Below are 15395 nucleotides of genomic sequence, written 5' to 3'. Positions count from 1 at the left end.
CCAACACTTAACAACCCGCATCGTTTGCCGATGGCCGGATACCTCCTTTAGGGAAAATATCTTATCACGTACATATGACTAAAACTGAGCGCTGAGCTTCTGCAGACGAACTCTTCGAATAATTTCCATCTTTGAAGCTCTCGACGCTGCCACTTTTGGCAACACCCCATCGGGGAAAGTGAGTCGATTTTTTTTGCACAAGGTTGTTTATGCCAACCGTTGAAAGAACATCCGAAGAAAGCAGAGAAAATATTTCAAATAAATGGCCTTAAAAGCATTTTTAGTGTGTGTATGTCTTTGACAGTCGTTGGAATATCGTTCCTCCCAAAATAAGAGCATAGACAAGAAAAAGCCAAATACCGGCGAGATTGGGGAATATACTACCGAGAATGCCGTGGAAATCGAGACGAGTCAATTCCGAATGTGTTGGGCTTGATTTGTTGATTCCGACAGTCTGCTCCGTGGCAGGTTGGTTTGGCTTGTATTTATCGTTTGGTGATGATGCCAAATTTCTCCTGGCATTACTTTAACGTGTACAATACATTGCCCGAATGGAGCTATTATGGTGTGATAACGATGCTACGAATCGGATGGAGTCTTTCGGCTAGCCTCCTAATGGCTTTTCTCAGAAGTTTGTGCTATTATTTCGTTTTATGGCCAAAGGCAGACTTCGAAGAATGTGTTGCGATATCGAGTGCATTGATGTTTTATGAGTGCCACCGTCTGAAGCACAGCAGAAAAAAAAACATTTTAACACAATTCTTCTTTATTTTTCGTAAACTTCAATCATATGTCACTGTTAATTACAAGTTGGTCAGGTGATGAAACACGTTTAACCTGATACAGATTGTCTAGGGAATTTTGTGTATACATAATTGATGATGGATTTACGCCATGTCATTAAATTTTTAGTCAGTCAGTGAAAGTTGTCGATTTATCGATGCAAAATTAACTGCAAAACTTTTAAATACAGTTGAAACGAAACGACATCGAGGCAGTTAGCAGGAAAGGTAGGCTCGTTAGGCCCAATAAATAAATTTATACGGTAGACACATTAGTTTAGAGGAGGATTTTCTTTTATTTTGTGCGGACAACCAGAAGAGTAAAAGGCTCTTATCTTATTCTCGGAAACCATTAGTTCTATTATCCATAAATTGTCTCCTGACAGCTGTGGCCACTGGGATTACGGTCGTTTGATTAACCGGAAAATTCAATTTATTCTGAACAACTTCTTCGCGTGGTTCGATCGTTATCGTAGCTATGAACAGCTCCCAAGGGAACTAGAAAAAGGATTAAACATATTCAATTCAGTTTAATTTACTGCCGGTGGAGACTAAATGGAGCAGTTACAAAATCGACTACTTGGTCGGGTTACTGTAGAACAGACTGGGTGGGGTTAGGCTGTCGTGAATAGGACACGATTACATTCCTTGGATTTAATTTTTCACATGTTTCTTGTTGCTTAAACAAAACGTCAACCTAGAATGGATTTGTATTGTACTGCATAAAATTAGAATTACGGAAATTCGTTCCATGTAGGAACGGACCGGATATAGTACCTCAGAAGAAATAAAAACAATTAAACATAAAGAATTTGAACATGCATTGGCAAAAGCAGTACTATCAGAAGAAGTGCGCCTATTATTCTCTGCGTATTTTTCAACTGAATATGCTCAACAAAACTCGCAGTTGAAAGATTCTGACGTGAAATTGTAACAAGAACGACCCCCTCCCTATTACCATGTCTTGTTTTGGCTGTAACCAATGCCTCCAAAGGGGTAAGGTGATAATAGAAACAGGGCAAAAATAAGCTCATTATCCTACACGCTGTTTTAAACATGTTTTCAAAGAGAAATCAAGTGTATTCAAGTTAGGGATCGAGTCTCCACTATTATCTAAGCATTTTCCATTTGTTTGTTGTTTTCCAGAAATGCTCATAGTGTACAGACGCGGCCGACGGTGGCCACTGATTTTATATGACAGGAGTAATTTATCAATCGAATGAGTTAACACAGTTTCTTAGATTTATTGACTATATCCATTCTGCACGTCACGCGTCTGTTACGCGTAATTACCCCTGACTACTTCCAAACCTAGGCACAGAATGATCACCGTCCAAATCACTTTCACTTCAGCGTAATCTTCGCTCAAAATAATTCTTTTTCTAAATCCCTGAGTGGCTTTTTTCCGATGAAGCAGATCACTGCTCCTCACAATTATCTTCCACCGACTGACTTACTTTCGCACGACTACCTTATTACTCAACTTACTGGACCGCCGGACCCGAGTCGGGCGGTTATCAACTACCGACTGCCTTACTTTCGCACGACTACCTTATTACTCAACTTACTGGACCGCCGGACCCGAGTCGGGCGGTTATCAACTACCGACTTCCACGACGGACTACTCCGACTGACTTATCCGACACGCGCACGCCTGCTATCCGTGCGGACCCTAATTAACTTTTTACGACTGACCTGTCCGACCTGACGCAAAAAGACTTTTATCATTTCGTCTGTGTAGACTTCTCTCTGAGAGAGTCTCAGACCTAAAAATTCTTTCCACGCTCGCGAGAGTAAAGACCCCGGTGGATGAATCAGTAGTTCACTATGACTCATACTCGGAAGCCTTTACTTTCTATAATAGCGTCGCCGTCTGCTGCTAGCAGCAACAAACTGTGTTTAATTAAACAAAGTGTTTATTCTTTTCCGTAAGCATATGGCTTGGAAAGCGCGAGTGCATCAAAATATCAGCTTAGCTTAAGGCTAATTCTTTATGATGCAACTTAACTCATGGGATCGAGCATCCAAGAGATTGGCAAATGATGATTGAATATTACCGGGATTGAAACCGGAGGAAATTAGGGACTCTGCATGCCCCCTTACTTATTGAGCTTGATGTTGCCTCGGAGAGACGCATCATCAAGACAATTGCGCGGGTTACCTTTAAATGAGGTAAAAAGTCTTTTGTACCTTAATTCCTAAGATTGCCATTACAAAAATCATATTTGTTGTTACTTTTGTCAAAACCAAATATTTACAATTTTCTATCATTATTTGACATTTTCTTAACATCCTAACTTTACGATGGTCCTAGTGTGCACCCCTGCTGTCCTTCTCGCGGCTCGTCCAATGCTTATACCGGTGTTTTCACCAGTGTGCTGCCTGGCTGCTTCCTCTCGGGTCGATAATGGTTTTCGGGACTTTGATCTCGGGGCACCTCCTCTGGTCCTGCACCCTCCTAGTTTCGTTTATATTCGCACCAGTCAGAGTTTGGTGTTTCTGACTGTGCCTTTCATTCGCCTTGCTTCGGGATGTCCAACCACCAGTGTCTAACATGACGGTGGCTGTCTTTCGGCGCAAAGTCGGTTTTGGTAATTCCGACTGCGTATAGTGCCTCATTATTGGAGCGGCTGACTGGGCTTTTGATTTTCTCCAGTCGTGTCTTCGTTCGGTAATTCACCGCAGTCGGACGTTATGGTAGTTCCGACTGGGGCAATATATATATGTGTTGGCCGAGCATCAGTCGAATTGTAGTGTGTCGACTGTGCGGCATGCTTATTGTTCTTGTATCATCGGTCAGAGTGTAATGTTCCGACCGAAGTACTTTGTAGTTATTATATGGCCGTAGTCGGGTTGTGATGTCCCGGCTGTGGCCTTTTTTGCTCGTGTTTTGGAGTGAGCCGGGTATTGGCGGTACCGACTTCACTCCCTACGTCTTCTTCTCACTTCCAGTAGCGTAGCGGCTTTCCGTTTCTTGTTCTTATTGTCTTCTGTGGCGCCCCTCAATCGTTCCCGTCACCACCTTCGACTGGTTCCATCCTTATCGAACGCGTTGGGTAGTCTAACAAAGCTACCTTAATCCATCCTTGTCGAACGCGGTGGGTAGTGCTCGTGACTACCTTCTCCACAGGGCACACACTTCTCTGGACTTCTGCTTCCACTTTATACAAAATCTCCTATGTTTAGTAGTTATTATTATTTTTGTCAATATACGTTATTTGCTTATTTGTTGTATGGTTTTGATAATTTGGCTGCTATAGATTATTATTGTATTAAAAATATAAACAAACTAAATTTTTTTTTTGTGTTACCTTCATTCTCAACCTGTAATTTACTATATCTATTTAATTATTTCAATTTGTGTTTGTTTTCAATCATTTGCTTTAATCTTCAAAATTTGTCATATGTGAAATTACTTTTGTTTATAGTTTGTTTTAAAATGAAAACCGACTCGATTGGCAATCTTCCTAATCTTCTAATTTATTTTTGTCGGTGATTCTTTGCAAAAGAAAAAGAGTGTTAGTGGTTAGTATATTTCCCCCAATTCCTCTTTTTCCCCAGATGTGTTTTTTTTTCTTTTGTTTTTTCGAGATCTTTTGCTACTTTGCTCATTTTAATAATTTCGAGTTCTTTTGCCTATTGTGCTCGTTTTTAGTAAATTTCTTTTTTGTGATATTGTTTTAGGTTCGAGATGGATAATATATTTTTTTTGTGTGTTCCTCGAGTTGTGTCTTTTTTTTGTAATTGTGTTTTTTTTCATAATAATTTTTTTTTCATAATGCATTTTTTTTCTTAAAAATTTTTTTTTTCAAAAATGTTTTGTGTCGACAACATTTGTCGAAGCGAGGTAAGTGTTTTTGCGGGAATACTTCGTTATCTTCCTTCCTGTCTATTGTGGCTATTGTGTATTTGTTGCTTCGACATCTCCCCCTATCCAATTGAGGTTGACCCAGGAGGGTACCTGTAAATAAAGACTTAAATTCCCGAAAAGATACATGGTATTTGTAACCATGCGGTTATGAAGGAAAAGTACTCTGAAAACTTACTTACCATAATCAACTACATCCATCCTAGGGAGTACCTGAAAATTACAATCGCCAAGGTGGACTGATGCGCAACTTGTGAAACCAAATCGAAATTCTCCTAATAATATTTAGAAAGATTGAAAAAAAATAACGCCCTTTGGCTGATTTGCGATTCTTGTGAAATTTCAAAATGAAATTCTTCTGCAGTGTCTGTCTCTACTGCAACTTGTTGATAACTTTTTTGTTTTGGCATATTTGCCCTTTTCATAAAATATTTCTCATCTGGGCGTTTTCTCGCCATTTCTACTCATCTGCGTTTCATTATGTGTATTTATGTTTTAATCAGTACCTTGGACGGATTCATGTCGCGTCTCTTTGGTAAAATGTAATCTTCTGAGCGTGTTCGCTACACGTCTCTTTATAAATTGTTCGATAATGTCTTCTACTCCCACTTTCACGTTTTTCGTGACGCTTTTATCACCTATATATTGTAGTGTCCATTAACACTTTTCTTTAATTATGAAACTTTTTCCCTTGTTTTCACCGGTAAGATCTCCTAATGATTATTCCCTTCGTCTTTGTCTCGTATTCCTGTTCTTCACCCTTTTCGCCCTTACTTGGTTTGTCCTCGTTTGTCAACCTTTTCGTCCTATCTGAAATTTTAAACACTCGTTCGTACTTCATTCATTTATCATACATCCTGGCGTCAGTTTCCTTGTGTATCATACACCCTTTTCATTCCAGGGGTCTGACTTCCCCTTGCTCATTCATTCTTGTGTTCCCATCTCGATACTTCGGCATTGTTAACTCCGGAGTTTCAAATCGTAGTATAGCTTACACGATCCGATTTAGAAAATACGTGAGACCCCCCTATAATTTTGGCTCTAGCTCTGGTCCTTTGACTCTGGCTTTTGGCTCTACTTTTATTTTGGCTCTGGTTCACTGACTCAGGCCTTCTTTTATTTTTACTTTATAAATTGCACTCGACTCAGGTCCTTTGACTCTGGCTCTTGGCTCTTGACTTTTTATTTCGGCTCTGGTTCGCTGACTCAGGCCCTTCTGTATTTTTTGCCTTAGTTTGGTTCAGGTTTCTTGGACTCTGACCATCTCTTGTATTCATTGTCAATGTTTTGCAACCTTCCTTTTGATTGCACTTTTTCCTGTGTTGCACTTGCAAACAACCTTGTAAAATTTATATTACTTTTATTCGCAACCTTTCCTTCGATTGCATCTTTTTCATGTTTCTATTATATCCCATATTTTATACGACAGTCTACTTGACTCGTTAATAAAAAAAATTTCCCACTTTCTGGCTTTATATTTTCTACCATTTTAAATTGCTTTTTATCGACAGACACTGCTTCTTTATCTAATACTTCTGATGAATTCTTTATGCTTTCCTCAATTTAATTTTGTCTTTGTATGATGTGTTGTCTTTCGTTCGTTATGTTTGTCATTTATTTCTAGTGTCATTTAAATGAAACAAGTATATTTATATGTATTTGCAACTATTGTATAAATACTTAGATAATATAAATATGTGCACACGTTTGCCCAACTATGTACATTTTGCTTAACGTAACATCGGAACTGGATTATTACCGTTTTCCGTCATGGTGAAAGACCGTTCGAGGTCGTAATATCTTCTATCATGATGTATTAAATTATTATTTGCGCTTTCTTTATTGTTTATAATGCAATTCACACTTACTTCGTTACTTTGGTCTCCATAATGACCCACTTGTTCGTAGTTAACATATGATTCTTGTTTGTTAGTGTCAATATTCTGATCATAATCGGACCAGTTCGTTCTCGCATGCATTTGCGGTGAATGATCATATTCAATTTCTTGCGTATAATATTGTTCCGGAAGATTTTCTTTCAAGTTTTCGAAGTCTCCCATTATCGAATTGCTACAATTGCTAACGTTTTCCTCATTCTGAAAAATTTCGAAATTTTTGTCATTGTAATTTATTGCGCTGAGGTCATCTTCAACGTCTTGGTTAATCGGACCATTTGAGTTGACATACCGGTCGTTATTATTGTTATAAAAATCCCGCTGACAAGACTGTTCAGCGTAGCAATCATATTCATTGAAGCTGGTGCAATAGTTTTCCGGTTGTTGCTTATTAGCCCAATGCCACGACTGCAACCTTTTTTCAATATTTTTAAGATGGTACATACGAACACTATCCTCTTCTAAAAGTTCTACCAGCTCTTTAAACGAAGCTGTTCGGTAGCCTCTCGCTGAATTCTTGAGGTTTACATCTTTCAGACCAGCTATAAAATGAATTCTCAAATTTTTCTCTGCTTAAGGGTCCGGTTGCTGGCCCTGTTGGTTGTAAAATTCGTCAATTTGATCCATGATACAGAGTGCTCTAACGGCATACTCCTTAAAAGATTCATTAAAACTTTGCTCTAAATCTTCAATTTGTAGTGCGATTGCTTCTGCAGATATTTTCATACCAAATTGCTCTTTTAAATTTCGAGCCATTTCATTCCAGGTCTCGGCTTTTATTCGTCTTATAAATTTAGCCGCCTCACCTTTCATTTTTATCAACACTACATTCAGTAGGTACTTCTGGCTTTCTCCTTCTGGAAATCGGTAAGCATTTCTGCCACCGTTACCATTCCTTCCAATATTCATAGTGGCAAATTCGAATTTTTATTCCACTCATATAACTTTAATGGGCTTATGTTTCCAAAAAAAAAAAATTAAAAAGAATTTCATCATTGCTGCACGTGATTCATAAATTAATAAGACTTTGCGCAAAGCAACGGGTGACATAATATAGTCAGCATATAACAGTGTTTTTACCCACAGGTAAACACCGTATTCCAATGGCCTACATGGTTTTACGTTATTATTTTCGCGGTCAAGTTATTGAAACCTGACCTTCAATTTTCGACGCTTGCATTTGCTCTGTGTACGGGCGACATTAAAGGCATACGTAACAAAAACGTTACTTTCGTGAAGCAGAACGCTGCTGTTATAGCATGAACTTGACCTACTACCAGGTCTCGATCAAAGACGCAGCTTGTACGTTTTTGTTTATTAATTAACTCGTTAAAGGAAAACACCAGTACTTATGGTGCTGTGTGCATCATATACGCGGCATCCAATGTCTGACCGTGGTTTCGTTTGTTTAGAAAACAACTGCATTGCTTGCGACGGTTTTCGTCGACGCAATGGATAAATTAAATTGGACAGCTACTTTTGCGTGTCATCTACAATGTGCTGCTCCGGGTCATGATACCCTGGTAGCGCTTTCAGTGGATCTTTAATCAGTGATCCTTATATCCTTAAGGATGGCTGATATTAATAAAAAGATTGACCTGATAGCTTGGACTCGCCATTTCTATCGGTCTGTTAGTGTTAGTATAAAAAATTTGTCATCGAGTTAGTGATTATTTGCTTGAATAATTTCTTTAAACCCCGTATAGCACCCCTATCCTATTTGTATTGAACTGACACAGGTCAACATCTCGGCGGGCGCACAATTCATGAGCCCCACTGACAGTTCAAATTGTTCCGCTTGTCTCGCTCAAAGCCCGATTTTTTGCTAGCCAGATTCCGAGCGGTATGACTCAATTCTATTAGATATTTGGTAAAAAGCGAGAATATTGGATACACACCTAGAGAAAATAGTGCAAATTTACGTCTCCTGACCCTGACATATACGAGCATCAAAAATGACTTAGTCCCACGTTTGATTCCAATTTTATATGACGCTTAACTTCGTAAATCATGTAATTCCACTCCCCATACAGCGTTTGTTCTGAATGGTAGGAAGTGTAACCCTATGTCATTGCGCATGTAAAGCTTATGTTTCATGCAAAATTAAACGGAACACGGCAATGTTCCATCATTTCGTCAATTACGGTTCGTTTTTTTTTGGTGTGTAGCTAATTGAAGAAATAAAGTAAAAGTGGTTCACTTACCTGAATTGCATTGTTGCTCTGCCCGTTCTTGCCGAGATGATGCAGACCACTATTTCTACAGCACATGGAGCGCCGCTAGTTCCACAGCACAACTTCACGTGATGCCAAATCTGTTGGAAACTCTTTCCAAACTCTTATCAAGCGCAAAACGATGTATTTGTGCGGGACCGTTGACGCACTCTGTCAAAGTTTTGCGAACAAAGAAACTTGCACTGAATCGATTAGATCTGCTGAGTGTTTGCCTTTTTCCACATTTAAGCTATCGCATTTTTCGTGACTGGCTTGCGATTTTTCTTCAGTTTTCAACATCAATATTACGCAGACGATTTACGCATTTTTTTTTTCATCACATTCAATATTAACACGATCAGAAATCGTCGAATTTCTGCTTTTCACGAATCTACACTTATGGTTAAGGTTTCCTCGCGACGAGACTTATTTCGGGCATTAAAACTGGTTACCACCAACAAGCAAACTTTCTAAGATATGTCCAAATCCACAACTTTCACTCACTGTCTACTCCAATCGTTTTTGGCGTTTCCTAGCCTTTCACTTTTGCGGCTTCAAGTCCGCTGTCACCAGAATGTACAGACGCGGCCGACGGTGGCCACTGATTTTATATGACAGGAGTAGTTTATCAATCGAATGAGTTAACACAGTTTCTTAGGTTTATTGACTATATCCATTCTGCACGTCACGCGTCTGTTACGCGTAATTACCCCTGACTACTTCCAAACCTAGGCACAGAATGATCACCGTCCAAATCACTTTCACTTCAGCGTAATCTTCGCTCAAAATAATTCTTTTTCTAAATCCCTGAGTGGCTTTTTTCCGATGAAGCAGATCACTGCTCCTCACAATTATCTTCCACCGACTGACTTACTTTCGCACGACTACCTTATTACTCAACTTACTGGACCGCCGGACCCGAGTCGGGCGGTTATCAACTACCGACTTCCGCGACGGACTACTCCGACTGACTTATCCGACACGCGCACGCCTGCTATCCGTGCGGACCCTAATTAACTTTTTACGACTGACCTGTCCGACCTGACGCAAAAAGACTTTTATCATTTCGTCTGTGTAGACTTCTCTCTGAGAGAGTCTCAGACCTAAAAATTCTTTCCACGCTCGCGAGAGTAAAGACCCCGGTGGATGAATCAGTAGTTCACTATGACTCATACTCGGAAGCCTTTACTTTCTATAATAGCGTCGCCGTCTGCTGCTAGCAGCAACAAACTGTGTTTAATTAAACAAAGTGTTTATTCTTTTCCGTAAGCATATGGCTTGGAAAGCGCGAGTGCATCAAAATATCAGCTTAGCTTAAGGCTAATTCTTTATGATGCAACTTTTTAACTCATGGAATCGAGCATCCAAGAGATTGGCAAATGATGATTGAATATTACCGGGATTGAAACCGGAGGAAATTAGGGACTCTGCAATAGTTCTTGTCCAGTGTAGTATTTCATGTATATTTTTATGATTATCAGTCATCTTTAGAAAATATAAAATTATGATAAAAATTATTAATTTTTTACGATTTCACGGAGTTGGATTGAAAAATAGGAAAGAAATCAAGACTCCTCAGTCTCTCCTAATTATAATCATAATATCCAAACTAAAATGAACACACTTAAAAATATTTACATCTTGCAAGATGCACATAAAAGGAGCGCACAGTGGCCATAGGCCAATAATACAAAAAAAAATATTTCGGCGAAGGCGTGTTTTTATCTTGCGATTACATCGTTCTGTATGTATATTTTATAGTTTCATAATTATTTTGTCAATACTGAACTGGTTTTCTTAGTATATAGAAGAATGCATAGGGTGGCTCGTTATTTATCGATAATGTAAATAATATCGATAATCGATAGCTCGCCAGAAAAATGTTTTTGTCGATCTGTAATTTTTAATATTCAATTTTTTTCAGATAACACTACTATTAGCTTTGTATTAAATGATAATTTTCAGTTTTTGGAGTGTAAGGAGAGCAGAAATATGAGTTTATTTGTGTATGTAATAGAAAAATTAACTTATAAATTTTCAATATGACTTTAACTAAGTTTGTCCCTCGATATCCTTCTCGAACTGCTTTTCAAAATGGTCGTCAGACGTTCCACTTCCACTTAAACTAGGTTTCAGCTGTGCATCTCTGCGCCCAGAATGCCTAAAAAAAATCTAAGATGTTGTACATGTTTAACGGGATAATGCAAGACGAAAAACTTTATATCAGATTGTCAAATTATTTACGATAATAATTACTACTGATCTCGAAACTATATAGCTTCTTTGTTATTTTCTCAAAATTTCTTATCGATCGAATCATTAGAACTTGAGTTATATCGATTTATTTGACACTTCTCTTTGAAACACATGTCACTACGGAATATTTGATGTACGAGGCAAATGTCTCACTCCACTTCGTATTACAACTACGTTCTCAAGTACAAGTAGTATTTCTCCATTTTAAAATAGCTGGTACTCGGAGTTTTTTATTATGGGATAATTTATATCGTAGGAAAACACATTGGTTGTTCACGAAAACCATCATTTTAAAGGAAAAAAATACACGATTTATTTGAAATTCGAGATATTATGCCTACCGAAGACGATATCATAATATACAGAAGTTACAATTTAGAGAACTTTCAATGAATAACTATTCCTTTTTTTACCAGCGCAGCACAACTTGTACTATTTGATACTAAAAAAAATTCTGGAACAAAAAAAAGTAAATGTGAATCTTAATGTAATAAGAAAAGCCGTATTACACTGTTAGGTGGATATAACCGATTTTTATTGCGAAATTTGAATTCTGCGACCTAAATTTATTATAGAAATGCAATTTTGTATCAAAATTTGCATTAAATATATTTATGACCGCCTCTCTTAAGGAATGGAACCACTGGAGCGTCACAATTCACTTGGATTTACATTGAAGAACATGTTAAAATACACTTTGTTCACAATTCTCCATCTCCCTTAAACATTAGAAGAAACACAATATTTTATTTCACATGTCAAAATATCAGAGCATTAGCGTGAACTTCTGGTGCCTTTGGCGGAGCCTCAATTTTGCGGCCCTTTGGTGTTTACATTGGCTTTCATTTTCAGCTCGACTTTTGAACAACAATTTAGTGTGCAATTGAAAATGGTACTTATACTCATCCCGACTTCTTTCATGACTTATCTTTGCTTTGTTTATAAAGTTACATAAGATTTCAGCACAGAAAATATACTTTGTGCACAGAAAACGAAACATACCGATGAAAAATTGAGTAAAATGAACACACGATTCAATTTTTACCAAATTTTAATTTCGAAGCATGTATGACTTTTATAATAAAACAGAACACTGAAAAACTGAGGTAGAAATATTCAGCCGTAGTAGATATCTCGAAAATTCGCCCAGAGTAGCTCAGAATTGTGATATCCTGTCTAAAGAAAGCAAATGACATTACTGACGACAAGTGATTTATGAAAAACTACCGCGTCTAAATGTCCGTTCAAATAGTTGAGATCGACGGTGTTATCACCAATTCGAGTTGGTCATGCGTGTGGTGAAGGGGTTAGCTGTTTCAAGGACCTTTGTCTCCACTGAGTGAGGATTTCGAATTGCAATCCCACAGGACGGGAGAAAATTGTATGTCTCTTCAAACTCGTATCGGGTGACCAGCTTAGCTAATTAAGACGGTACACTCCTTCGTGATACAAACATTCGAACAGGCAGATGCTCTTTCGACAAGTTTGCACTAAATGCAAGGCCGTTATAGCAATAAGCACTCACGCAGAGAATCGTGGGGATGATATCCCGTAAAAGACGCGCTAATCACTTTTAACAGAAATACTAAAGAGAGCTTGCCCACGTCGAATCGTTATTCTCTATTGGCTCAGTAAAAGTTCGACTCTGACGATCGCCTTGTGGGAACATCTGCTTCTGCCTATAAAAACTATAGACAGTAATATAAAAACTATTCCTTGTAAAGGCTAAAAGTTTTCGCTTAAGGGGACGCCAAATACAACACCTCGAGGAAGCGCTTACACAAAGACGAAGAAACCAGCCCCTGGTTTACAAAAATTGGGACCAAACAAGAAGTTTCCGTAGCTACCAGGAGCACCAGAAATCCCAAGTGGCTCAACATTTCAACCAGAGCTGCAACTTAGTGTGGGACTGGTTGGGCATCGAAAACTGATAGTGTGAAGATCCTCCCAACACCGAATAATTTACGATTCTCACGGTACGGTTAGCTTACTCCACGATCTTTGCTACAGCTTTAAAAAGATGGTCTGCTCTACTGCTTATGACCACATTTCTGTCTAATTAGTGTAGATATGAAACAGTAAAAAACGAAGGGGTGGGCGTAGCGTATTGGTAAATCGATTGCCTTGTACGCAGCGCACCTGGGTTCGAGTCCCATCCGCGCATATAGGGTTAGAAATTTTTCATAAGAGATTTTTCTAACCCTAAGAGGCGAATGACCTTAAGGTTAAAACCTCTATAATCGAAATAAAAAACAAAAAACCTGTTTTAATCCACCTAGAGGTGCAATTGTGCCTTTCTCATTTCTCCAAACTATGATTTAATAGCTGGTTCGTACAATATAACATTATAGAAATGTCTTTCATTCTTATTACACTTGGTATGTATGTGTGTGTGTATGTGCGTCTGTGTGTGTACGCGAACAGAACCTCACTCACTTTTCTCAGAGGTGGCTGAACCGATTTTCACAAGCTTAGTCCCAAATGAAAGGAACAACGTTCCCATAGGCTGCTATTGAATTGCTTTTGGATCCGACTTCCGGTTCCGGAATTACAGGGTGATGAGTACGATCACGCAGAAAATGTCGATTTTAATAAATTCTGCAATGAATGTATAATGGTGAAAATTTTTCCAAAATGTGACCACAACTGCTTCGATTTGCAGTACTAGGTCATTAACAGCCATTCAAAGTCTTTTTGGTCACATTGGCCACCATCATCGGTTCCGGAAGCCCCGGCGGAAGTATCCAAATTCAGAATAACAGTCACATCGGTTTCTCGGAGATGGCTAGACCGAATCAACCAAACTTAGTCTCAAATGAAAGATGTTGCGTCCCCGTAAATGGCTATTAAATTTTATCCTCAACCGACTACCGGTTCCGGAGTTACGGGTTGTGGCGTGAGATCACATAGCAAATTGTGATTCAAACCGATAATCCGATGAAAGCAAAAAAGGTAAAAATTTCGCTAAAATATCTTTCAAATAACTTAAATTTGCAGTTCTAGGTCACCGATGGCCAAACAAACTTTCGTTGACTACATTGACCACCATAGACGGTTTTGGAAGTGCCCGGGAAAAGCGGCCATCTTTCAAAACTAGCAAACTCATATCAGTTTATCGGAAATGGTTGGGTCGATTTTCACAAACTTAGTCCCAAATGATAGCTATATTATCCCCACAGATGTCTGTAAAATTTCGCACGGATCGCTTATATGATTCCGGAAATATAGACTGAACGGTCCGGTCACACATGAAATTCCCATATAAGCCGGAACTCAAAATTTTTTTCAAAATCAAATTTTTTTTTTCAGAAATCGAATTCGTATTTTTGAAGCCAAACATCTTTAAAATGCATGAAACGTCGAGATTTTATGTTATCACGAAAAAATTTTTTTTATAAAGCAAATCCACTGGATTGTCCCGGATGCCTTTGCATGGAGCTGTGCAGAAACCCAGCAACTGATAAACAGATATTATAAAACTGCCGAGCAGATTTAGCTCTTATTAGTTATAATGAGTGCTAATATTGACTGCAAGTAATTATCGCTTACAATCAACGCACATGTTTTCAGATATACAAATCGTTGATACTCCCTGTTCCCACGTACGAAATTTTGCGTTTTTTACTTGGTGGCATGAATCACCAGCTATACCAATTATGTCAACATATAGCGATAATTAAGTTTGCAACCGATAAAGCATCGTACAAGGCGAAGGACGGCTGCCCAACTACAGGTATTCCGCAAGTCAACAATATATTCGATAATGCTTCGGAACAACATCCGGACTCTTTGGATGCTATAAATATAGGCATAAGTAACTACAATTCCTCTCATTATGATTCAAATCGTCGAATGAAATCCGCATAATGCACTCTATTGGTTCAACTTTTTCAAGCTTCCTATAGCGGATGTAATAAAAAACAAATTCACTTCAACAAAACTCCATTTCCACTCTCTTCACGGTCAGCTCCGGCCTTGTTTATGATGAGTAGGTATTAATCGCCAAGCCACCGGTTTTATTCTCGGTACAACTGAATAATTTATTGTTTCGTTTCTCCGTTCGCGAGCGGTCAGAATCAACAAGAAGAAAAACGAGAAAATTTGTTTTCCATTCTATTCAACTCTGTTTTACCATTTATTATTCCGGCAATTTCCTACGTTTTTTGTTTCATTCATTTCCCTTATTGATTTTCTTCTTTTCTTTTTTTTCCTCTCCAGGTGTCGGTGCCGATTGTTAGCAACGACCGATGCAAAACCATGTTTCTCAGGGCAGGCCGACACGAGTTCATTCCGGATATTTTCCTATGCGCTGGTCACGAAACTGGCGGTCAGGACTCCTGTCAGGGTGATTCCGGAGGACCACTTCAGGTAAGAGCAGCCA

At 38.6% G+C, this 15395-nt stretch overlaps 1 protein-coding gene across 3 annotated transcripts in view; it reads left to right on the top strand.

The window, feature by feature from the left end:
* Nucleotides 1-15395, top strand: part of LOC131683577 (serine proteinase stubble) — a 258242-nt gene that overhangs the window by 242042 nt on the left and 805 nt on the right. For all 3 annotated transcript variants that reach the window (XM_058965670.1, XM_058965669.1, XM_058965668.1), the window contains exon 10: nucleotides 15233-15382. In XM_058965670.1, the coding sequence (XP_058821653.1) occupies nucleotides 15233-15382 (150 nt within the window). The remainder of the gene's footprint in view (nucleotides 1-15232; nucleotides 15383-15395) is intronic.

This window comes from Topomyia yanbarensis, chromosome 2 (assembly GCF_030247195.1).
Source record: "Topomyia yanbarensis strain Yona2022 chromosome 2, ASM3024719v1, whole genome shotgun sequence".
Classification (NCBI taxonomy): Eukaryota; Metazoa; Arthropoda; class Insecta; order Diptera; family Culicidae; genus Topomyia; species Topomyia yanbarensis.
This window is presented reverse-complemented; position numbering and strand designations above follow the sequence as displayed.